Consider the following 23,839-nt stretch of genomic DNA (forward strand, 5'->3'; position numbering starts at 1 on the left):
AGGGGAGGCACAGTGAGTTTCTCTGTTGATCAACATGGCTGTAACATTCCTAGAAAAGCAACAATCCCTACCTGTTGCAGCTGAATTCCTTTAATCACAGATCGAAAGCACAGGATTAAAGAAGTCAAGCACATCAGGATAACAAAGCCATCAAAGATCATCATGTAATGAGTGTTTCTCTGAACTGGAAGGAAAAGGATTACCTGTTTATGAAGTGGGACATTAATACAGTGACAGCTACTTTTTTTTCTTTTCATTTTTAGCCTCACTTATTTTAACTGCTGTGCTGCACACCAGTTATAGATATAAAACACAATAAAGGGCACTCAGATTGTAATCTGTTCTTCCCTACTGGGAACAATTCTTCAAGTCCTCTTTATACTTGGGGGGATAATAAGTATTTTTTAAGTAAGGAGTGGACCAATGAAGGCAGGTGGAGAAGGCAGGAAAAGTCATTTAAGTTATTAATAATTTATGTATTACTGGGAACATCAGATAACTACAATGAATTGACCTACTTGCAGAGAACTAGAGACTCGGAAGTAGTACAATTAGTACAATTCTTTCATTCGATGCTCCACCTATCCATGAGACCAGTAATTTAATAACCATTTTGGAAAACAAGTAAAATGTATCAGTTACCTGATCCAGAAACATGCCAGTCTTTACATTCTCGGATGGAAATGTCATTATCTAAACTTATCTTAATTCTTCCACTGTGGGCTTTATTGTCAAATGTGATCTGCAAAGAAAAAGAAAAAGGATCAAAAACATACCTGTAGTATTTGAAGCCAAGGTGCCTCCAAGCATTAATTAGGAAACAATTCTTTCGGTGCGAGAGGAGACCCAGCGTCTCATCCCTGCCCTATTGCTAACTCTGTTCAACCTTGGTAAGTTCACTTTATTTCTCTGTAAAATGAAAAGTTTGAACTACATCTTCTACAGAGAACTTTCAGCCTCTAAAGTCCTATCTGCTAGGACAGTATTCCAGCCCTGGGAACTTCTAAAACAAGAGAACTTCCCCACCTTCCCATTCTAAGTACCTCCATATGCCCTCTTGATATGAGCAAGGGCTGGTACAAAGCTTCCAGTCATAAAATAAATCAGCCATGGAGAGGTAGTGTACAGCACAGGAAATAGAGTTAATAATATTGCAATAACTTTGCATGGTGACAGATGGCTACCAGGCTTGGTGTGGTGATCACCTCGTAGGGTACATGAATGTTGAATCACTGTTTTGCACACCGGAAACTAATATTATGTGCCAACTACACTTTAATAATTTTTTTAAAAGCTCGTAAAAGTGTGCTTTCCCCCCACCTTCCAGTAGTTCTTCCGCTAGGAATAGATTTTTAGCACATTACAATTCTTCCTAACACAAGAGCTTCATTTTTCTGTCTCGAAACATTTTAAGTGAAACTCTAAAATTTTCTTTCTGGATCTAGATTTCTTAGTCATTCTAGAACCATGTGTACTGCCAAGAATGTGGCCCCAGGGAATCGACAGCCACTTCTTGCCTCAAGGATTACTATTCAGGACACAGGCACAGAGCCGGACAAAGCCACGCCAGAACACCTTCCAGAGCCCTTCTCTGTTTCCCCTCTAGCTTCCTCCACTTTCCCCATGAAGAGACCATCTGTCTTTTTGTTGCTGTTGTTTTTTAAGAGCCTTCTCACTCAAGTTCTTTTAAAAATCTGTCATTTAAATGATTTTTTAAAAATATATTTTTATTGATTTCAGAGAAGAATGGAGAGGGATAGAAAAATCAATGATGGGAATCATTGATTGGCTGCCTCCTACATGCCCCCTACTGGGGATCCAGCCAGCAACCTGGACATGTACCCTGAACAGGAATCGAACTGTGACCTCCTGGTTTGGAGGTCGTCGCTCAAGCACTGACGCCAGCCAGGTCATTTAAATGAGTTTTATTGCACCTTCTTCATGTGGGATAATCAGATATCACTTCAAATATAAGATGTCAAATAAATGTATTTAACAAAGTCTGGTCGCTTTGTCTCCTCATGCTGGATTGTAAGCTTCTTTCCTTGACAAGCAACTCCGGCCATTGTCCGTGTCTGTCCATCTCCATGGCTGCTGGGGGACCCAGCCCACAACCTCACTCAAGGAAGATGTTCAGTATTACTTGAATGAGTTCCACTTGCAAAAGGGAAACCATGTTTTCCCACAAAAGAGTCTTAGGGTTTTAGCAACATTAGGTGCTAACTAAACATCTGTTGAGTAAATACACTTTGGTTTCATGTTAATCATATCTTAGTAAGGTTTAGAAGAATCTGAATTCTTTAAGCAAAGAAGAAAAATTAGTGGATGGGATTCACAACATATTAGATAGTACAGGGGAAAATATTAGTGGATTTGAAGACACAGCAATAGAAATTAATGAAACACAGAAGAAAAAAGACTAAAAAATGAAACAAAAAAAAGAGAGCATTAATGAGCTGTGGGACAACTTCAAGTGCCAAAATACACATGTAATTAGAATCTCTGAACAGTGAGTGAGGGGAGAAACAGAAAAATATTTCAAGAACTAATGCTGAGTAAATGTCAAATATAATGAAAATTATAAACCCACAGAACCAAAATGTTCAATGAATACCATACACAAGAAATATAAAGAAAACACCAAGGAGTGTCACTATCAAATTGTTAAAACCTGATATAAAGATAAAAATGTAGAAACAGCTGGGGTTGGGGCGGGGGGAGAAACACATCCCATAAAGAAGAACAACGATGAAGATGACAGCAGATTTCTCATCAGAAACAATGCCAGCTAGAAGAGCAGAGTCTTTAAAGTACAGAGGGGGGAAAACAAAACAGAATTCTATATCCACTGGAACTTCTTTTAAGAATGAGGGTGAAGCCCTGGCTGGTTAGCTCAGTTGGTTAGAGCATCATCCCAATATACCAAGGTTGCAGGTTCAAGCCCCGGTCGGGGCACATACAAGAATCAACCAATGAATGCGTAAATAAGTGGGACAACAAGTGTCTCTCTCTCTCTCTTTCTCTCTTTCTCTCTTTTCCCCTCTCTAAAAATCATCAATAAATAAATACATTTAAAAATTAATATTTAAATATGAGTAAAAACAAAGGTAAAATACTTTTTCAGACCTAGAAAAGCTGAGAGAATTCATCACCAGGCCTGCACTACAAGAAATGTTAAAAGAGGCCCTTCAGGCAGAAGGAAAATGATGCCAGATGGGAACCTGGAGTTACACAAAGGAATGAAGCACACTGGAAATGGTAACTAGGTGGGAAAATATAAATACTGTTTTCTTATTATTTAATTGGCTTCAAAAGATAATTGACTATTTAAAGCAAAAATGATAATACATCAAGTATTTGATAACACATCTGGACAGTAACAATAACGTAAAGGCCAAGATTAGAGAAATGGAAATATAGGGATGGGCAAAAGTAGGCTTACAGCTCTGACTACACAAAACACAGAATTTATGCTTGTATTATTATTTATGTATTTATTATTATATTATTTATTATTATTATAACCTACTTTTGCCCACCCCTGTATATTGTTGTTAGGTTTTATTTTTTTAAATATATTCTTATTGATTTTAGAGAGAGGAAGGCAGAGGGAGAGAAAGATAGAAACACTGATGAGAGAGAAACATCTATTGGTTGCCTTCTGCACACCACCTCCCGGGGATCAGGCCACAATCTGATTCCAGCCATGTGCCCAGACCTGGAATCCAACCAGACCTGGAATCAACCACTGAGCAGTGTTGGCCAGGCAGTGATTAGATTTTTATACTATTCATGTAGTGGTATATCATCTGAATGTAGAGTGTCATAAGTGAAATATGTGCATTATACACTCTAAAATAATATAACAGAGTTATAGCTAATAAGCTAACAAATGAGATACTTCATAATGATAAAAAAGTCAGTTCAACTGAACGAAAGAATCCTAGATATTTATACACCTAATAAAGAGCTTCAACAGAGAAAGACAAGTATCACATGATCTCATATGTGGAAAATAATGAACAAAATAAACTGATAAACAAAATAGACCCAGAGACATCGAAGCATCCAACAGACTGACATATTTCAGAGGGAAGTGGGGAGAGGTGGGGAAGAGATTAACCAAAGAACTTATATGTATATAAGCATAACCCTTGGACACAGTTAATAAATAGTGCAGTGAAGGCCTGGGGAGGGGGCAGGAGCAGAGCAGAGGGGCTCAATGGGGGAAAGGGGGGATAGCTGTAATACTTTCAACAATCAAGACACATTTTTTAAAAAGAGCTTCAAAATACATGATGCAATAATTTATGAATAAATATTAATGTACTACTTCTACATTATAAACCCATCCGGGCACACACAGAAAAGGTTGAATAAATAGCTGTTGAATGAATATACTATATACCAGATTCTTAGGTAGGTCCTTTATATATCTTATCTTCTATCTTGACAACAACTTTGTGCAGTAGGTAGGCATTAATTTCATTTAACAAATGAGAAAACTGAAGCTCAAACCAATTAAATATTTTCCCTAAAGTTGCATAGTTACTGATGGCCACAGTCTGGCAGCAGAGGCTCGGTGCAGGAGTCCCGTGTGTGTGTGCGTGTGCGTGTGCGTGTGTGTGTGTGTGTGTCCAGTGGTGGTCTGCTCCCAGCCACACCTTGGAGGCTTGGAGCAGGCACCCCTCTCTGTTGATCTCTCAGGCTCCTGGCCTCCACTGCATGTTGTGCTCTTCCTTGAGCTGTGGCCAGGGTGGGGCGCCCTTTCCTGCTGTGGGATCGCATCGGGGATTTCATGGGCAGGCAGGTGCACACAGGGGCTGGCTGCAGGCCACCCTTTCCTGCTGTAGGATCGCCGAGGCGACCCAGGGGCAGGCACACACAGGGCTGCAGGCCGCCCTTTCCTGCTCCGTGATCACCGCAGCGATCCCACAGGCAGGCGCAAAGGGGGGCTGGCTGCAGGCCCCCCTTTCCTGCTCCATGATCTCCGGGGCAATCCCATGGGCAGGCGCACACAGGGGCTGGCTAGAGGCCACACTTTCCTGCTCGGGGATCGCAGTGGCGACCCAGGGGCAGGCGCACACAGGGGCTGGCTGAAGGCCACCCTTTCCTGCTCTGTGATAGCCGCAGTGATCCCACGTGCAGGTGCACACGGAGGCTGCCTGCAGCCCCCCCTTTCCTGCTGTGGGATCCCATCCGCGATCCCATGGGCAGTCAGGTGCACAGGGGGTCTGGCTGCAGGCCGCCCTTTCCTGCTGCAGGATCTCTGGTAACTCATCCCTGGCAGGGGCCGCCAGGGAAGAGGCGGGCGCCTGCCTCTTCCCTGCCCCCCTCGGGCTTCTCCGATCACCGGCAGGGGGGCGGGCAAAGGCAGCCGGTTCTCCGATCCAGGGCCAGGGGCAGTGCCTCCCGGCTCTTGCTTGCTGCTTGTGTTTCCAATCACCATCCTTCCCCTATGGCCTCCCATCATTGCCCCTTTGTATGCAAATTAACCGCCATCTTGGTTGGCAGTTAATTAGCATATTGCCCTGATTAGCCAATGGGAAGGGTAGCGGTTGTATGCTAATTACCATGTTTCTCTTTTATTAGATAGGATTACTACATTAGACTATGTTCTGAACATTTTTTTAACCTCAATCTCTGATAACTTGATTTCTTTTTTAAAAATAATTCTTTACTGTTGAAAGTATTACATATATTTCTTTTTTCCCCCTTAACCCCCCTCCAGCCTGCCCCTTCCCCTGACCCCAGATCTTCAGCACCCTATTGTCTGTGTCCATGGGCCATGCTTATGTGCATACAAGGTCTTTGATTGATTACCTCCCACCCACCCACCCTCCCCCACCGTCCCTCTGAGATTCCACAATCTGTTACATGCATCCATGTCTCTGGATCCACTCTGTACAACAGTTTATTTTGTTACTTAGATTCTACATATAAGTGAGATCATGTGATACTTATCTTTTTCTGATCACTTAGCTTGATACTCTCCAGGTCCCTCCATGCTATGAGAACTTGATTTCTTACAGCCAATTATTTGAGTACTGAGGAAATAGCTTTTGATACAGACTACTACTGAAGTAACAGAAATTTGTATCAGATGAAGGCAAGTTGTATACGATGCTTTCCTGCATATGACCAGCCAGTATTGGGTTACTGACTCTGATCCTCGTGAGGTGACAGACTCACATGAGAGGCGTCTTGTGCTCTCTAGAGAGCATTAATAGCTCCATTTACAACTGAGTGTGGAGAACATGGACGTGATAGGGTGGGCTGAAGGGGGAGAAACTCGCCAGAGCATTCAGAGGCAGCACAAGGAAGGCACTGTGAGCAATAACCAAAGGTTACAAACATTCATTCATGGAGAGGAAACTCAGTTAGCAAGAACCCTTGACAAGGACTTAAGCACACAGCCACGACTGCTAGACGCTGAACCTACAAAACTCTTCTCCTTTTGTACTTGAACACCTACCCTGTGCCAGACACTTGCCTTGGTACTAAAGACACAACCACGAACAAGACAAGGTCCCTGCCCTCATAGAACTTAGGTTGGAGTACAAAAGAAAGATAATTAATTAACAAGTAAACAAGTTATTGTAACAAAATAGAGCCAGTTGTTCCAACACCCCCCTTACGCCCATTCAAGCCGAAACATCCTATATATTTGACCATGCCTTAATGCAAGTAGATGAAACATATAAGTAGATAAAACACTTTTCTCCAGACTGGAACCAAATCAGCCCAGCCCGTACTTACAGTCAGAGTGAAGTCGTAACAGTCGGGGAGCTCGTGATGACGAATAGTCTGCAGATTAATGGCCTTCAGTTTAAACATCAGCTCCACTGTTAGGAGTCTAGGAAACAGAAGAGACTTCAGTGCAGTGAAAACACACTCACAAACATGAGTCACGCTCCCGCCTGCCTCCCTCACCTGTGGAAGTCCAGTGTTAGGTTTAGTTTATTTTCTTCTGGTGTTCCAATGTAAAAAGATTCATCTGGCTCCACGGAGAAACATTCTGCCACAGAAAGGAACAAAACATAATACTGCGGCCAAAATACATAAAACTACATCTTGGAAAGATAATATAGATATTCAAAACTAAATATTCAGATTCTAGTACTTTTCTGAATTAAGATTTTAAAGGGTAGATATCTATACCGACCTCTTGGTTACAATGACTCATTTGTTTTTAAGACATAAGTGGCTACATTTCTGCAGTGGGTGGGAGTGGAAAAAGTTCTGAACCCGATCTCATTAGTCTTCTATAGAATGCTATCTTCCCTCCTGGCCTTTAAACCTAAACTTGGAGACCTTCCTCCCTTCTTTTTTTTTTTTTTTTTTTTTTTTTTTAATTGTATCTAAACAGGTTTGAAGCACTTGCAGTGTCAAAGAAAAAATTTTTCTAAGCATAAAGGATCTACTTTTTTAATATTATGTGTTGACTATTTTTCCTCAATCAGCATTTTTAAAGGAAAATAGCATCTTAGAAGGTTTTCACTAATCAGTACTATAATATTTTACTATTCCTCTCCCCAAAAAAGTCCCAGTCACTATTGATGAAAGCATTCAAATATGTTTTATTCTTTTTATTAAATGACAGAGGTGACATTAATGAATAAGATTAATACCTATTTTTTAACATTTAGTCCTGAGCTAATGTTTCAGGTACAATTTGCAGGTAACACTTTGCTAATAAGAATAAGCTGTGCTCTTCTTAATTCCGGCTCTCATTCCTACCCTAGCCCTCCCCCCCCCCCCCCACCTTCCACCCCTGTAGATACTGAATAGTGAGATGCTAGTAAAGAGAGGGAGCTGGACACACATCAAGCATAATTTTTTGTAAGGAAAATATCTGCCTATTTAATGAGCTAATCCAGCATGAGAGGCCGTGGAATATAGTGCTTAAGAGCCCAGACAGCCTGGGTCAGATTTCAGCTCTGCCGCTTACTAGCTCCACCTTGAGCAGATCCCTTACCTCTCTGCGCCATACTGTAGTCTTCCATAAAACGGTAATAATAATAATAATAATAATAATAATAATAATAATAATAAACCGTGGGACAGTACCTGCCTGACACGCAACTTTTATATGGTTTGTCAGATGACCTATTAATTAGCACAGGCCAAATCAACGTCTTCAGAGATGAAATTACTGATTTAAAAGATAAATCAAGGAATGGAAAGTGGAAGTTCCAGCATATAGAAGAGCATTACCAGTTTCAATTTGGGGATCAATGTCAAAGGTATCGTTTCCAGGACAGATGTTTCCTTGCTTGTAGAAGTACTGGCAGATCGCCATACCGGACTGCTCCGCGCCCTGATCCTCATAAGCGTGGTTCCCGACTGAGATGTTGCGTAGCTGCAAGTACTTCAAGCAAAAAGAGAAACAGAAAGTGGGAATGCCAGCCAGGGCAGAAGTGAAGCCATGATCCCGCTCCCTCCGTGGCTTTGAAACTGGCAGGCCCCCACCTCTGCTCTGGGTGGAGACCCTCCCACGGACACGCAGAGTAACCTGGACTGCGCCCCGGGCAGCAGGGGGCGAAGAGCACTTGAGAATGTGAGTTCTGAGTTCGGGTGTCAAATCCATGACCTCAGACAAATCACAAACTTTTCGGAGCTTCTGGTTCCTTACCCGCCAAATTAAAGGCTTAAACTGCATAGTCTTCTTTCCTCCTTTAAAGAACTATGTTCAGGAACTGGCTTTTACATTGAGTGTGAATACAAATTTATTTTATCTTAGACCTACATCCTGTATGGTCAGAGTTTTGCTTCACTACTGCAATACAGGAAGAGGGATATAATTGTTCCAGGCTAACTAGCAAAATTTTTTGTTTAAAAAATATCTTTTTAATATTTATTTTTGTAAGAATATAGTCATTTTCATAGCAATAATCCCCCGTCCTGGCGAATCCTCTAAAAACAGTGGTCGGCAAACTGCGGCTCGCGAGCCACATGCGGCTCTTTGGCCCCTTGAGTGTGGCTCTTCCACAAAATACCATGTGCGGGCGCGCACGTACAGTGCGATTGAAACTTCGTGGCCCATGTGCAGAAGTCCGTATTTTGTGGAAGAGCCACACTCAAGGGGCCAAAGAGCCACATGTGGCTTGCGAGCCGCAGTTTGCGGACCACTGCTCTAAAACAAAATGTGACTTTTACAAATGAGAATCACATGGTATTTTGGAATAACTGTCCACTTAAACCTCTTAGTGGATTTCTGTGGATGAAAAACACAAAATGAAGGGTTTCAGAGCTTATTTTGAACAATGTCGCTTGCACAATTAGTGATACAAAGATAAGGATATGGTATCTGTCTCTTGGAATTAATAATTTAGTGGGATAGACACAGATAAATAATCCTACTAAAGGATGCCTGTGAAACATGCTGTGATCATTGAAGGGAATGATTGATAATATGGGCCCATGGAATTGATTCTGAGCTGGGCCTGAGCTGGTGAAGGCAGCACGTTACCAAATGCAACACTTAGTTCCCAGTTCTCAGTGCTTCTTGCCTGGTTGTCAGTCCTCACCTAATGTAACTTCTCCACGGTGCTTGGTGCAGGTGGGTGCTTTCCCCTTCATGCGATACTTTCCCCACTTGTCTTCTGGGACCCAGGCTGCTCCTCTCAGTCTCCTTAGAGACTGAATCTCCTCTTCCCAACCTCTACATCTCAGGGTGCCTTGCATTCAGTCTTCAACCTCTTTCACCACATCCTCTCCATGGGTGATCTCGGGCAGTCCCATGTTTTATATACCATCTATATGCTGATGACTTCCTAATTTATCTCTCCAGCCCTGCCCTCTCCACTAGATTCCATATACAAGTGGGTAGCAATCTACGTGTGGTGTCTAAGAGAAATCTTAATCATGGATGGACAAACAGGTAAAATTGTCTCTTTCTACAATAATTTTCTTCTTCATAAACAACTCCGTAAGTCAATCACTTTCCAGACAAGACTTGGAAATGATCCTTTAGTCTTCTTCTCTCATACTCAATTTCCAATCCATCAGAAAATCATGCATTACTTTCCAATTATATCCCAAACCTGACCACTTCTCATTACCTTCACTGCTATCACCCTCCTCCATCATGTCCCACCTGGTTAACCTGACTTTCCTGCTTCCAATCCAGACTCTCACCACAGTCTGGTCTTTGTAAAGAAATCATAGGGCTGTTACAAATATTTCCTTACCACAGTCACAAAGAGGAAGTGAATTAAGGCACGTAAAACCCTTAGAATAGTGACACCTAAGACATGAACCTGTTTGAGACTCTGTTGCTTCTCCCTGGAAGCTTCTTCCTTGAGATCACCATGGGCTGCCTCACTGCTCTTTAGACTGCTCTCTGCTCACCTGTATCACCTTCTCAGAGAAGCCTTCCCTCACCATCTCCACCCTTTCACTCTGCCTGCTTTTTTTGTTTGTTTTACCTTAAACAAATAACCAACTGACAGTTGATATTTATTTATTTACTAGAGGCCCAGTGCACAAAATTCATGCATGGCAGGGGGTGGGGGTCCCTCAGCCCAGCCTGTGCCCTCTTGCAATCCAGGAATCCCTGGGGGATGTCTGACTGCCACTGAGGTGGGAGAGGCTCCCACTGCTGCTGCACTTGCCAGCCATGAGCCCGGCTTCTGGCTGAGCGGCGCTCCCCCTATGGGAGCACACTGACCACCAAGGAAAGCTCCTGCATTGAGCATCTGCCCCCTGGTGGTCATTGCACATCATAGCAACTGGTCATTCTGCCATTTGGTCAATTTGCATATTAGCCTTTTATTATATAGTATTAGAGAGGCCCGGTGCACAATTTTGTGCATGGGGGTGTGTGTCCCTCAGCCCAGCCTGCACCCTCTCCAATCTGGGACCCCTCAGATTGCAGGGTGTCCTGGGTGAGGGGCTAAGGGCCGTTTTCAGGCTGGCCATGCCCCCCCAGTGGGGACCCTCACCCCGGTGGTGGCGTGGCCAGCCTGAGTGAGGGGCTGAGGGCCATTTGCAGGGCCCTCCTTCAGCAGCCGGCCAGGGCAGGCAGGAAGTTTGGGTTGCCCCTGGTGACCCAAGGCTCCCACACACTCGGGCCAGCTCCGTGGCCGCCACCCACAAGTCCCTCCTTCAGAGGCCGGCCAGGGTGGGCAGGAAGCTTGGCTTCATCTGTCGCTGGGGGTGACCCAAGCCTCTCGCCTGCTCCGGCTGGCTCCATGGCCACTGCCATCTTTATCCCACTTATTTGCATACTCACTCCTGATTGGCTGGTGGGCATTCTGAAGTGATGGTTAATTTACATATTTCTCTTTAATTGGAGCAGATTGCTGTTCTCTTCCTATTAGAATATGACCTTCTTGACTTTGTCTGTGTGTTCACTACTGTATTTATGCAGCAAAAACAATATCTGATACATAACAGATGCTAGAATTTTGAGGGAATAAATCTTAGCCTTTGCTAGTGTATGTTAAGAGTCTCTCCCTCCTTCCATGGCTTCCTGGCTCTCTCAGAGTAAACTTCATAGCTCCTTTCCTGGCCCAGTCACACTTGCCTCCTTTGCGTTTTCCTGAAACTTAGTGCTTCCTGGTCGGCAGGGCCTTGGCTGTTGCTACCCGTTCAGCCTGAAATATTTTTCCTCACACTGTAAGTCCTCAGAGAGGCCTTTTCTGACTGCCCTGTACTATTAATGCCTTTTGCTACTTTATTTTACTTCACAGCACTCATCACTATATAAAATCAAATAATTTTGGTTAAACTTGTTTAAAAGCCATCTTTTCCATTAGAATGTAAATTCCACAGGGCTAGGAATTTATCAAGTCCTCCGCTCTAACCCCAGTACTTAGAACAGTATTAGGCCTGGAATAGGTGTCAAACAAATAGTGAGGTAAAATATTACTATAATGCTGCAGTGGCTCTTCATTTCCTAGAGCTAATCTATGCACAGTAAACCATCCTATATTATAAAAGGGTAATATGCAAATCAACTGAATGGTGGAACGACCTGTCGCTATGACACGCACTGACCACTAGGGGGCAGACACTCAATGCAGGAGCTGCCCCCTGGTGGTCAGTGTGCTCCCACAGGGGGAGTGCTGCTCAGCCACAAGCCGGGCTGACAGCTGGCAAGCATAGCAGAAGTAGGGGGAAGCCTCTCTTGCCTCCACAGCAGCACTAGGGACGTCAGACGGACATCCCCCGAGGGCTCTTGGACTGCTAAAGGGTGTATCTGGGCTGAGGGACCCCCCTCCCACCACCACCAGTGCGCGAATGTCATGCACCAGGCTTCTAGTTAAATAATGTGTGATTAGGGTATTGAGATTGGGAAAATGAGCCAAAAGTCTATGATAATGGAAGTGGCATAAATTATTAAATAGCATGATGTCTTACATATAAGGGGAAATAGTGTAATGCTGGAGATATTCCATTTTGAGATTTTTGTTTTCTATTCAAGGAAATGGTGTATTCATTAAGTCTTTCTAAAGCCACTCTGAGCCAAATGGTAGTTTTATAAGGGGGATAGGAGAGCAGGGAGGGCATAAGAGATTAAAAATTCCTTTCCATGAAAAAGAAGGTAAAAGATATTGAGGGCGGGAATCTATTTCAGGCACATCAAGAGAAGGCAAGGTTCTTTGGAAAAGACAATAATGCTAGGAAAACAGAGGCAGCAGGAAGAGAGAAAGAACAAATAGGAGAAGGACTAACTCCATAAAAGAAGCCATAGGCTTGAGTCTACAGGAGCTGAGCAGGGCTGTTGAGGACAGGACATTGTGGACGTCACTCATTACATTGGGGACTGCCCAAATGTAAGGGGCAGATGAAAGAAAGGAACCCAGTAAAGATGACCCACAATTGGTTGAGGAAAGCCAAGGTATCATTTAAAACAAAATAACTAGTGTACTGACATTCAAATATATGAGCATATATAATAAACAAAGGTGATGTTATAACCAGCATTGGATCAGAATGAGCCTAGAGATGGTCTACTTAGAGGACATCTGGGGGCTAATCCCTTCGGGATAAGTAATTAGTCATGGAAATACCTTTAAGAGCCGAGAAGCCACCGTCCCATCTGTCAGTTCCCCTCAGGGACTATCATCTCAACTATCAGGATATCTCCTTACAACAAACAAAGCTCCTTCTTTAACACCAGTCCATACTGTCCCTTTTCAGTTATCTGGAGCCAGATAGAACGACTGGCCTCATTAACCACAAAAACCCTAGTTATTCATGGAAATTATGATCAAGGTATTTTTATCTTCAGCTACTAGTAAAAATGCCTGATAGTTGCTTGGAAGATGGAAAGCAATCATTTGCCTAAGGTAAACCACCCCAATTATTATTTTCTACTTACATATTAGAGTAAGGAATCTACATGCAGTTCTATAAAGAATGTAGAAATCTGATAAATAGAATGGCCTGAATGCCAAATAGTACTGTATTTTTATAAATATATTTTTATTTGTTTAAGAGAGGGAGGAAAAGGAAGAGATAGAAACATCAATCATGAGAGGGAATCATTGATCGGCTGTGTCCTACACGCCCCACACTGAGGATAGAGCCCACAATCCAGGCATGTGCCCTGACTGGGAATTGAACTATGACCTCCTGGTTCATAGGTCAATGCTCAACCACTGAGCCATGCTGGCCCCAGGCCAAGTAGTACTATATTTTCAAAACTAAGTTTAAGTCTACTAATTAAGGTAAATACATTTTAGGAGGAACTTTAATGAACTATTTACTTCTGGCCTCTATCCCCCCTGCCCAAAAAAACACACAAAACAAAGAAACTACCAATTTGGTTCAAAACAGCTTTAAAGAAACTTAATAAGCTTAAAACAAAAATCTCAAAACTGAATATTTCCAGCACCATATATTTTTTCCTTACAAATTGTAGGACATAATTCTGTTTAACAACGTATACAGTTTACTTCTATTACTGTAGATTTGGGGGCAATTCTTGCAATCAGAATGCTAACAGAAAGCTTTGGTGTCGTAATTACATATCCCATCTTAGCAATTTATCATTTCAGTGTGCAGAGATTATCTCTAGATAATGAAGAGACATGGTTGCATTATAACAATTGTTTGGAGGAGAGTTGTAATAATTTTGAAACTAAGCCAGCTTGGAAATACTGAATTTAAGAACACTCCAGCCCTAGCCCGTTTTGCTCAGTGGGTAGAGCATCAGCCTACGGACCGAAGGGTCCTGGGTTCAAATCTGGTCAAGGACAAGTACCTGACGGGATCCTGGTGGGGGCTCATACAGGAGGCAACCAATCCATGTGTTTCTCTCACATTGATATTTCTCTCCGCCTTTCCCTCTCTCTAAAAATCAATGGAAAAATGTCCTCAGATGAGGATTTTTTTTTTTTTTTTTAAAAAGAACACTTTCAATGATACCTACCAAATAAGAGATTTAGGATCTTGAGAAAGTACTATTTATAGCAAAATCAAATTGATTACAAATGCAGAATAGGAATTTGACTCATCTGGATGAAATACAAGCTTACTTTTTTGGCAGTTAATCCGTGTCACAATAAGATCATTGTCATGCATGACATAAAGGCCTTAGTTATTTTTTAAGTGAACTTTCAGGTCTTGGTTGCTATATATACTTTGCAAAGTGAACATTCTCATTAAGTATTAAGGGCCTCTGAAACTATAAACTCTGAGGACTTAATGACTACTTACTACCAGCGTCGTGGTTAATAATTTTAAACCTTTGAGGCTCTCATACAAGCCCTAGTTTGATTCTTTTAATTAAGTCTTTCAAGTTTCTGTCTCTGTGTTACTGACCAAAAACTCTTCTTAATTTATAGTTTTGTAAAAGTTTGTTGGCAATATTTTAAAAACATTTTAAAAATTATCTTATACATGCCATTTATACATTACAGAAATGTTCACCCTTCTCCATCTGAATGTCAGTCTCTATTATGTACATTGCTAACTGTTTTTTCAGTCTGTTCTTTCTCCCAAGTAAAGAATGCACATGCACCCCTGACAGAGGAAAATCAAGCCAATTCCATTAAAGTATCTATCATTAAAAAAAAAAAAGCCATGCTTGATTTACCTGGTTCACTGCGAAGATGATCTGACTGTATACATCACTCTGTGTGTAAACTGCATAGGTGTCATCCGCTTGGTCCACATATCCTTTTAGGAAGAGGTGTTTGAATGCTATAGTGTTATCTTCCTTGAAAGCTACCACCATCTGGTTACTTAGCCCAAAAAAGACCAGCTTAAGGGGGGAAAAAGGAAAAAGTTAGAGGGTGAAAAAGCATCAAAATAAAGGTCTCCATATAATAATCAATTTATCTATTCAAGAAGCAGTGTCTAATTAATCCTGAATATGTCCCATAGAAATTAATCTTTGGTAGCTATGAATTAATTTGTCCTTAAAGATAAGGTAGGTTTCTAGTTCTAAGGTAAAAGGAAGTGGTTTTGCATCTTTTCAACATTTTTTTTTTAACGTCTGATGTCATTTATGGCATTGCTCCCATCGAAAGCTTCAGGAGTTCAGGTAAGTCCTTCAGGAGTTCTTCAGGTGTTCAGAGGAGCAAGGTCACTTTTTGGCTACAACATAGGGAGGTTCACTTAAAGAAAGCATGATAGAAACCCTGAAGTATGTGCAGAACTTGGGCAAAGGACATTTGAGGAGCTAAGAAGGAAGCCCAGAATTTAGCACTTTGAAAGGACATAATTCAAGTAGAGGAACATTGAGAAGAAACATTAGCAGAAGAAATGGTGTAGGGGCCTGAACAGCAAGTGGAAGAGTGTAATACTGAATTCTGTAAGACATCAAAAAGGTCTTGAAGAAGGTATATAATGTAATGTAAGAAATACCTTAAATAAGTCAAAGTCTTACAATCAAACTATATTCCTAGGTCTAATTACCAGAACTGTGACAATAAGACCCAATATAAAAGTACTCTTTCAACTTATCTCTAAAGTATATTAATATAACATATCCTTAATGTTCACGCAGGATTGACCCACATGAAACCAGTTGTTCACACGCAAAAAAAGGCTGTTTACCTGAACTGCTGTCATGGTAACATAAAGTCTGTCAATCATATCCCAAACCTTACTTTGCTTCAAGTCTTTCACCTTCTCTTCCCTCCCAAACCACCTTAATCTATCTCTATTTCATACACACACACACACACACACACACACACACACACACACGTGCGTGCACTCGCGCCCGCGCATGACATAAAGGCCTTACTTATTTTTTAAGTGAATTTTCTAAAGTATGTGTAGTTTAGAACATGCATTCTGACTTCGATCCCAGAATGAGGCAGGGTGTATTGTATATGGAAAAGGGAAGAACACTGAGCACCTATGGGCCATTACTCTATTCCAGCAACTTTCCTCACTCTAATCCTATAGTGTAGTTCAGTGATGGCGAACCTTTTGAGCTCGGCGTGTCAGCATTTTGAAAAACCCTAACTTAACTCTGGTGCCGTGTCACATATAGAAATTTTTTGATATTTGCAACCATAGTAAAACAAAGATTTATATTTTTTATATTTATTTTATATATTTAAATGCCATTTAACAAAGAAAAATCAACCAAAAAAATGAGTTCCCGTGTTACCTCTGACATGCGTGTCATAGGTTCGCCATCACTGGTATAGTTCCTAATGTACCTATTTTACAAGATGAGTTCAGAGAAGCTCAATAATTTTCCAAGTCAAATTACCCAAAAGTGTATAGTTAAAATTGGAGCCATCTAACAGACTAAATCCAAGCTGCACAACCCAGGTTCTGATCAGGAAAAATAGAGTAGCCAAGTCTTTTCCCCTTCATTCTCCCTTTGTAGATGTATGCTTATACCCTACACATGTCATCTCTCTCCACCTAACTCAACCCCATCACTGAAGAGCCTCTTTCAGCTCAAAGTCCTACTTAAATCCCAATAAGATATTCCAGGGATTTCACATCTATTGAAGCTGATGACCAAAAAGCCTCCAGAGAATTTGCAAACACATTCTTACCAATTCATTCAAATACATGAGGACCTCCCACATGCCAGTACTGAGCTAGAGACTGAAGATACAATGGGAGGCAACAGTCCTTGTCCTTAAGGGCCTAGAAGACAGGAGGCTGGGATAGAACTGCTATAATTCAGAGACTGAGCCAGGAAGTGGGGAAGAAAAAACCTTTAGTAAGGTCCCTATCATTGTGCACATCTTTCTTTTGTTACCGAGACACAACAGCTCCAACTTAACAGAAATACCACCTTCTTTTCCCTAAAGAAGAAATCTATTACCAAGTCACCCTTATTGATCAATTACAAAGTTGTCTTTATGTAATATTTGCTTGATTGCTCAGATATAAATTATGGAAACATCTCAATTGAAAAACCTCAATTCCTTTCAAAAACTTACCTAAACACCTTTCACATGTTTATTACTAACGAGCTTAACATTTTAAACCATTGGTCAATTCTTCTCTTGACCACTCTAGGAAACACAGGAAGGTTAGATAAGCTTCCTAAAAGATTAAGGAATAATTAAGATAATAAATCTTAGAGGGAATAAATCTGAGTTTGAATTTCAGTTCTGCTCTTCCTTTCCTGTCTATGATAGGCTATGTTAATGCACTAAGCCTCAGTGTTCTAGTCTGTGAAATGGGAATACCACTCTCTCTGATTTGTTTTAAGAACTGAACATGATGATGGCTATACAATGTTTAGCCTAAAACACAGCACTCATTCTAAGTAGAAAGTATTTATGTTCAACCATTTACTTTTATTTATTTTTTTTAATATATATTTTTAAATATTTTTTTTTTATTGCTTAAAGTATTACAAAGAGTATTACTATGTATTATGTCTCCTCCCCCCCGCCCCTCCCGCCCTTGACAATCCCCTGGCCTCCCCTACCCCCCAGTGTCTTGTGTCCATTGGTTATGCTTATATGCATGCATACAAGTCCTTCAGTTGATCTCTTACCCCCTCCTTGCCCCCCCCCCACCCTCCCCGGCCTTCCTGCTGTAGTTTGACAGTCTGTTCAAGGCAGCTCTGCCTCTGTATCTATTTTTGTTCATAAGTTTATAATGGTCTTTATTATCCATAAATGAGTGAAATCATGTGGTATTTTTCCTTCGACTGGCTTATTTCACTTAGCATAATCAACCATTTACTTTTAAAGAGAAATCGTTACACTCACCGACAGAAAAACATATGCAAGAATTCTACCAACTTCATATGATTATAGAAATCCCCTTAGCTTCTAACAATCTTAAGCATTTGTTCTTTTTTTTTAAATATATTTTATTGATTTTTTACAGAGAGGAAGGGAGAGGGATAGAGAGCCAGAAACATCGATGAGAGAGAAACATAGATCAGCTGCCTCCTGCACACTCCCCACTGGGGATGTGCCAGCAACTGGGGATGTGCCCGAAACCAAGGTACATGCCCTTGACCGGAATCGAACCGGGACCTTTGAGTCCGCAGGCCAATGCTCTATCCACTGAGCCAAACCAGTTAGGGCAAGCATTTGTTCTTAATAACCAGTTAAGATTAATGACTTCAGGGTTTAAAATATTTTTTTCCTTGAATATGAGTTGTTTATTTAGTTACGGGTTGTTGGGTTGTTTTTTGTTGTTGTTTTTTCACCAAAAAAAGAAAGTACTAATAAAACATGTCTTTCCCCTATTAAAATCTACTTTTACTTTTGCCTATTTGCTTTTAATGAAAGATAATTGCTCTCAGCAGCAAAAAAACATTTCTACACAAGAGTAAATCACAAGTATAAATAAAGAACCACAAAATTTTGTTTCCCCCAAAAAATGTTAAGAAAGACCAAGAAAATGAAATTCTTAACATCTCCTAAAATGAAGTGTCATATTTCACTCACCACCTATGCTACTCCTTTTTAGTTAATTCTGATTCTTCCACTGCAGGACTCCCATGATCACAGAGAATCCAAATACTTGCTTACAGAAACCCTTGAAGTGTCTGAAGAGAAATTCCCAGAAAACTAACTAGGAAGGAAAAGGCTCTTCTGATTGGATAACAGCTAGTTTCCAAGGTGTATTCAGAAACCTCTCTACTGGAAGCCAAATATTAAAATTTTCTTTTCCTGAAAACTAATTGGATTATGTGGCTGAAATGATAACTTAAGGAAAGATGAAAAGAAAAAAGGTAAGAAAAAAACCCCAAAAGTCTTCTTTCACAAATATTTAAGAGAGAAGGGTTTAAGATTTCATGTTTCCTTATTTATTGCTCCCCATTATGCATGCAGTTCAAAGTTATAAAAACCACTGGCTAGTTTGGCTCAGTGGATACAGCGTTGGCCTGCGGACTGATGGGTCCTGGGTTCGATTCCAGTCAAAAGCACATGCCTGGGTTTCGGGCTTGATCCCCAGTGGGGGGCATGCATGAGACAGCCAATCAATGATTCTCATCATTGATGTTTCTCTCTCTCTCTCTCTCTCTCTCTCTCTCTCTCTCTCTCTCTCTCTCTCCATTCCTCTCTGAAATCAATAAAAATATATTTAAAAATAACAAAAAACCACTAGCCATGGGCCTCTTTGTTGTTAAAAGAGGCTTTTAACAAACCTCTGACCTGAGGTGCTCACCTGAATAGTCACCATTGCAAGTTTTATAATTTGTATAACAAGTTTCCATGGTTTTCTGCCTCGAGCCCAGAATTTCTCACAAGGATTCATGAAAAAAAATTTGAGTTTTCGCCTCATCTGGTCTTCTAATAGGAGCTCCTCAGAGGGAGATGTATTCTGGTTAAATGTGCAGCCATTTTCCTCCTGCTGAGAGCTACAGCTATTTGTAACGACCTCAGGATTTGCCATCTCTAGAGGGAAAAAACAAACAAACAAAATTGTTTCCATTCTGTAAGTAAAGACACAAGTTTATGTTCTTTGCTATTGCAGGATAGTTGAAGGAGTCACAACAGAAGATCTGGTTTCAGATAAGCACCATTGTTGTAAACTGCACTTTAGATGTTTACAGACTCAATTAGAATGTTAACATATCATTTTTCTTTTTGTTTCCGTTATTAAATGATTTTTTTACTCAGTTAAATTTACAAAATTCAGGGACTTCATTTAGAAAAACGTTATATGTACTTACACATACATGGTACGTATAGGCTTTCTGTCTCGTTCAGTGGCAGATATGGAGCATGGATTGTGAGCTGAAAGCCAGGTCAGGGCTTCAGAGGGTAGATGGACCTTGGAATTATATGGGGACATTTTTTTTTATATGTGGATATGGCCACTTTTCTTCTGGAGAGACTTAAAAATTTATCAGATTATCAAAACAGTTTTAAACCACTGAGTTCTGATTGTTTTTTAATCCTGGCTCTACAACTGACACTTTTGTGACAGGAGCCTCTCTGACCCTCAGTTTTCCCTTCTGCAAAATGAAAACAGGAGGTGCTGTCATATGACTGTATTGAGCATTACAAGTGAAAATGCAACCAAAGCCCCTGCATAGGGCCTCACACTAAGCAAGCAGCCTCACTCTCCCCACAGCCCCATCAGTTTCCTAAAACTGCCCACAAGTTCTTAGTGGCCCTGTGAGCCTCAGGGGATTTAACTGTCCTACAACAGGGGGCACAGAAGCTCAATTTAAGTCCAAATCCCAGGCAGCCATGTCTTGTATTTGCTTTTTGTTGGAGACTTGATAGTTCTGTAGCACATTTTACTTTTCAGGGTACTTCACAGCTATTATTTCATTTGTCCCTTTGAAAAGGATAAGGCTGGTTTTTTTATTGTCTTTCTAGTCATCTTTTCCAAAGTGACCAAGAAGTCACTCCAGAAGCTGGGACCTATCTTGGACTTTTTTCTCAGACTAGTATGGACATTCTGGAAACCTGTTCAAAATAAAATACCCCAAACCACCAGGGAAAGTCCTTCCATATAAAAGGATGGCTCTGTTTGATATTTCTCTAATAACTTGTACTCAGAAATCAAAGGGGAATTCAAACTATACAGATTAATACAATATGTGTCAAGTCACTGTGTAGGCACCACATTCAAGCCTAGAATCCCATTGTTGGTTCTGGTTGAGACATTCATAGTAAACACAGCATCTCCAAACAATAGATATTCACTATAAGAACTAGGCATGGGATATGTTTTTAAACTCTTAATGTATATATATATATGCTATTGCTGAATCAATAACATAAAATATACTTACAATAGCATACAAACCCCTTCAAAATGAAATAATTATAATAGGACTCATTAAAGTGTGGCTTGTGTGTATGTTAAAATGCCTATCAAAGTGTGAGTACAATAGCTCTTAGGTAAAGACATAAAGGAGAGAAAACGTTTACCAGTACCTTAGGATTTTCACTCAAGAACACGTTATTCTTTTCTTCAAAAAGGTATGATGTTTTTAATCAGCATTTTAAAAGACTTTACTTATTATGGGACTTAAAATGAAGCTGATTTATGTTGCTCAAAACTCATATGAACATCAACATAATGAAGCTCTTAATAATAAAACATGTTGGTGAATTACAGATTTGAGGTCAATTAAGCCCTTTCTGTTTTGATACAGGGAAAATTAAACTTTAAACAAACCAGCCACAGGCCATGTAACAGTAACCCATAGGAACAAAAGAGAAAATGAGCCAACCCCAATTAATTTATTCAGCACATCGCACCTCGTTGTCCGGGGAACCAGATATTACATGTACCAGGACTGACCGCTAAACTTGCTGCAAACGTTAGCTTTGCCGCCTCACAGATGCCCTTCGGAGGAGGGTGCACTGTGAAAACTGCAACCAGTCCAGACCACTAGCCGCAGAAGGGGGGCAGGGCACACCCCTACCCACCCCAGAGCGCCCAGCGGGAGGCGGGATGGGCGGAGCTGCGGGTCCCGAGGGTGGTTATCTCGAGGTATTATTGGAATCTACAAACTAACACACAGGGGTTGTTTATTGAGGGCGATGAAAGACAACTGGATTGAGCTGCGGAAAATTACGGAGAACTAGGGACTATGTGTCAATAGCAAAAGCCTCACACCTGGTGACCAAGTAACGCAACCTCATTTCTCCAGAAGTGCGTTGTCACTTCATCAGACACAAACCTCGGGTCTCTTTTCCGTTCTTTCTTCCTTCCTTCACCTTTTTATCTTTTCTCGACGAGCGCTCAGGCTAACTTTATTGGGCTGGTACTTGGTTCCCGGAAGGGCGTGAAGGCACCGCGCTCATCCGAGAGCCGAGCCCGCAGCCGCCGCGCCTTCCTGCCGGGCCACTGCGCCCTGAGCCCCTTAGACCACCGAGCCCGGCTGGACGCTGCTTTCGCCCAGCGCCCGGACCCCGGCTTTGTGCCCGCCCCCATTTCCGTCCGCCCCCGCGCCTCTAATAAAGGGATATCTTAGCGAAAAGAGGCTGGCTGTGCACCGTCCAGAGACTCCAGACCATCTCTGAGCCGCCGCACGCAGTCCGCCCCCTCCCCTCCCTAGGCCTTCGGGGAGACGTCCTCTGGTGGCTCCCGGCTCTCGACATCTCCGCCTCCGGCTTCTCGGCGGGCGGGGGCCCGGCTGCGGGGCGCGGGGCAGAGCCTCCAGCCACTGCAGCCGGGTCCGAGTCTCCAGGCGGGGGGCGCGCCGACCCGACCCGCGGGACCCCCGCCCGACCCCGGCCCGCGCGCGCCCCCACTGACCTCGGCGGGGTGGCCGGGCGGGCGCTGCGCCCAACACCTGCAGCTGGTAGCCGCCTGCCGCCTGTGTCTCCTCCATAGACCCGACGTCCGGGCGCCGACCCTCCCGCTTTAAGTCCCCGACGGCTCCGACATCGCGGTTCCTCCCTGCGTGGCGGGCGCCGTTCCCACGACACCTGATGCCTCTGGGCGGCGCGGGGCTGGACTCACCTGAGGCCGTCGGCGCACCTGGGGGGCGGGGGGGCGGGAGCAGCGGGGCGACCCCGGGGTGCGCCGTTAGCAGGCCAGCGGGGAGGCGTAGGGTCTTCCGAGCCGCCGGGGGACGCGCTGTGCCCGGGCGTCACTCTGGAAACCTCTGAGGCTCGGCTCAGCGGGCAGAGCGGGCGTCCGGCCGCCAGGAGCCGCTGCCGCTGGCATCCTCCCGCCTCCCGCCCCCTGAACTCGTGCCCCTCCGCCCGCTGCTCCGGTTCCCTTCCACGCCCTTTCTGGAGCCGTCTTTCAGGGGGGCAGGCGGGGCGAGGAGGCTGTCCGAATGAGCCCAGCATTCTCCGGCACCCCACCCCTACCCCCCTGCTGTCTGGGCCCCAGTAAACCACTCGCACACCCCTGCACGTGCTCTGCGATGGAGCGAGAGCTGTGGGAGGCGAGGTGAAAGTACTCGGGCTCCGGGCGCTTCCTCTCACTTGGTGGGGGAAGGGGAGAAGGGAAGGGGCGCGAAGAGGGGCGAAGAGCCCGCGGGCCTTGGGTGCGCAGACCTCTCCAACAGCTGTCAGTTCTGGTGTTTGCATACAGGAGAATCAAAAAGTGCAGGGCTTCTCAAGCTGAGACGTGCACCCTCTCTAGGCCTTCCAGTTGTGCAAAATTGCTGTGACGTTAATGAACTGTTAGATCCTCTAGACTGGCTGCTGGGACCCAAAGCGCCCTGGACAGCTCCTGGAAGAAATGGGTCTAGAAATATTTGAGGTAGTGACAACGATTCTTTGCTTGGTCAAACTTTAGTCAGGCCCCTACACTTTCTCCTAGGTGCCTCTGTGCACTTTCTTGTAAAATCCGATTTTAGCAAGAACGCTGCCAAGTCAGTTTACCAGAATCCGCTCCCCTCCCCCCGAAATACCCCCCCCCCCCCCCCGCGCAGTATTTGATTATCCTCCATTTCTGATGGGGTTCCTCATCTTCCATCATCCCTCAGGTGATGTCTGATCACCCTGGCCTGTTT

At 42.9% G+C, this 23,839-nt stretch overlaps 1 protein-coding gene across 4 annotated transcripts in view; it reads right to left on the reverse strand.

Moving 5' to 3' along the window:
- MCOLN3 (mucolipin 3) overlaps positions 1-23,109 on the reverse strand; it is a 33,379-nt gene extending 10,270 nt beyond the window's left edge. The window contains exons 1-8 of one of the 4 annotated variants that reach the window (XM_036351678.1): positions 22,834-23,109; positions 19,570-19,799; positions 15,050-15,217; positions 8,218-8,371; positions 6,934-7,018; positions 6,760-6,856; positions 643-742; positions 72-184 (exon numbers count right to left, since the gene is read on the reverse strand). In XM_036351678.1, coding sequence (XP_036207571.1) covers positions 72-184; positions 643-742; positions 6,760-6,856; positions 6,934-7,018; positions 8,218-8,371; positions 15,050-15,217; positions 19,570-19,797 — 945 coding nt within the window. In that variant the 5' untranslated portion in view covers positions 19,798-19,799; positions 22,834-23,109. Of the gene's footprint in view, positions 1-71; positions 185-642; positions 743-6,759; positions 6,857-6,933; positions 7,019-8,217; positions 8,372-15,049; positions 15,218-19,569; positions 19,800-22,626; positions 22,807-22,833 lie in introns of those variants that run through there. The other 3 variants (XM_036351679.1, XM_036351680.1, XM_036351676.1) reach the window with 3 other exon arrangements.
- Positions 23,110-23,839: the final 730 nt, after the last annotated feature.

The sequence above is a fragment of the Myotis myotis genome, unplaced genomic scaffold (genome assembly GCF_014108235.1).
Source record: "Myotis myotis isolate mMyoMyo1 unplaced genomic scaffold, mMyoMyo1.p scaffold_m19_p_2, whole genome shotgun sequence".
Taxonomy (NCBI): Eukaryota; Metazoa; Chordata; class Mammalia; order Chiroptera; family Vespertilionidae; genus Myotis; species Myotis myotis.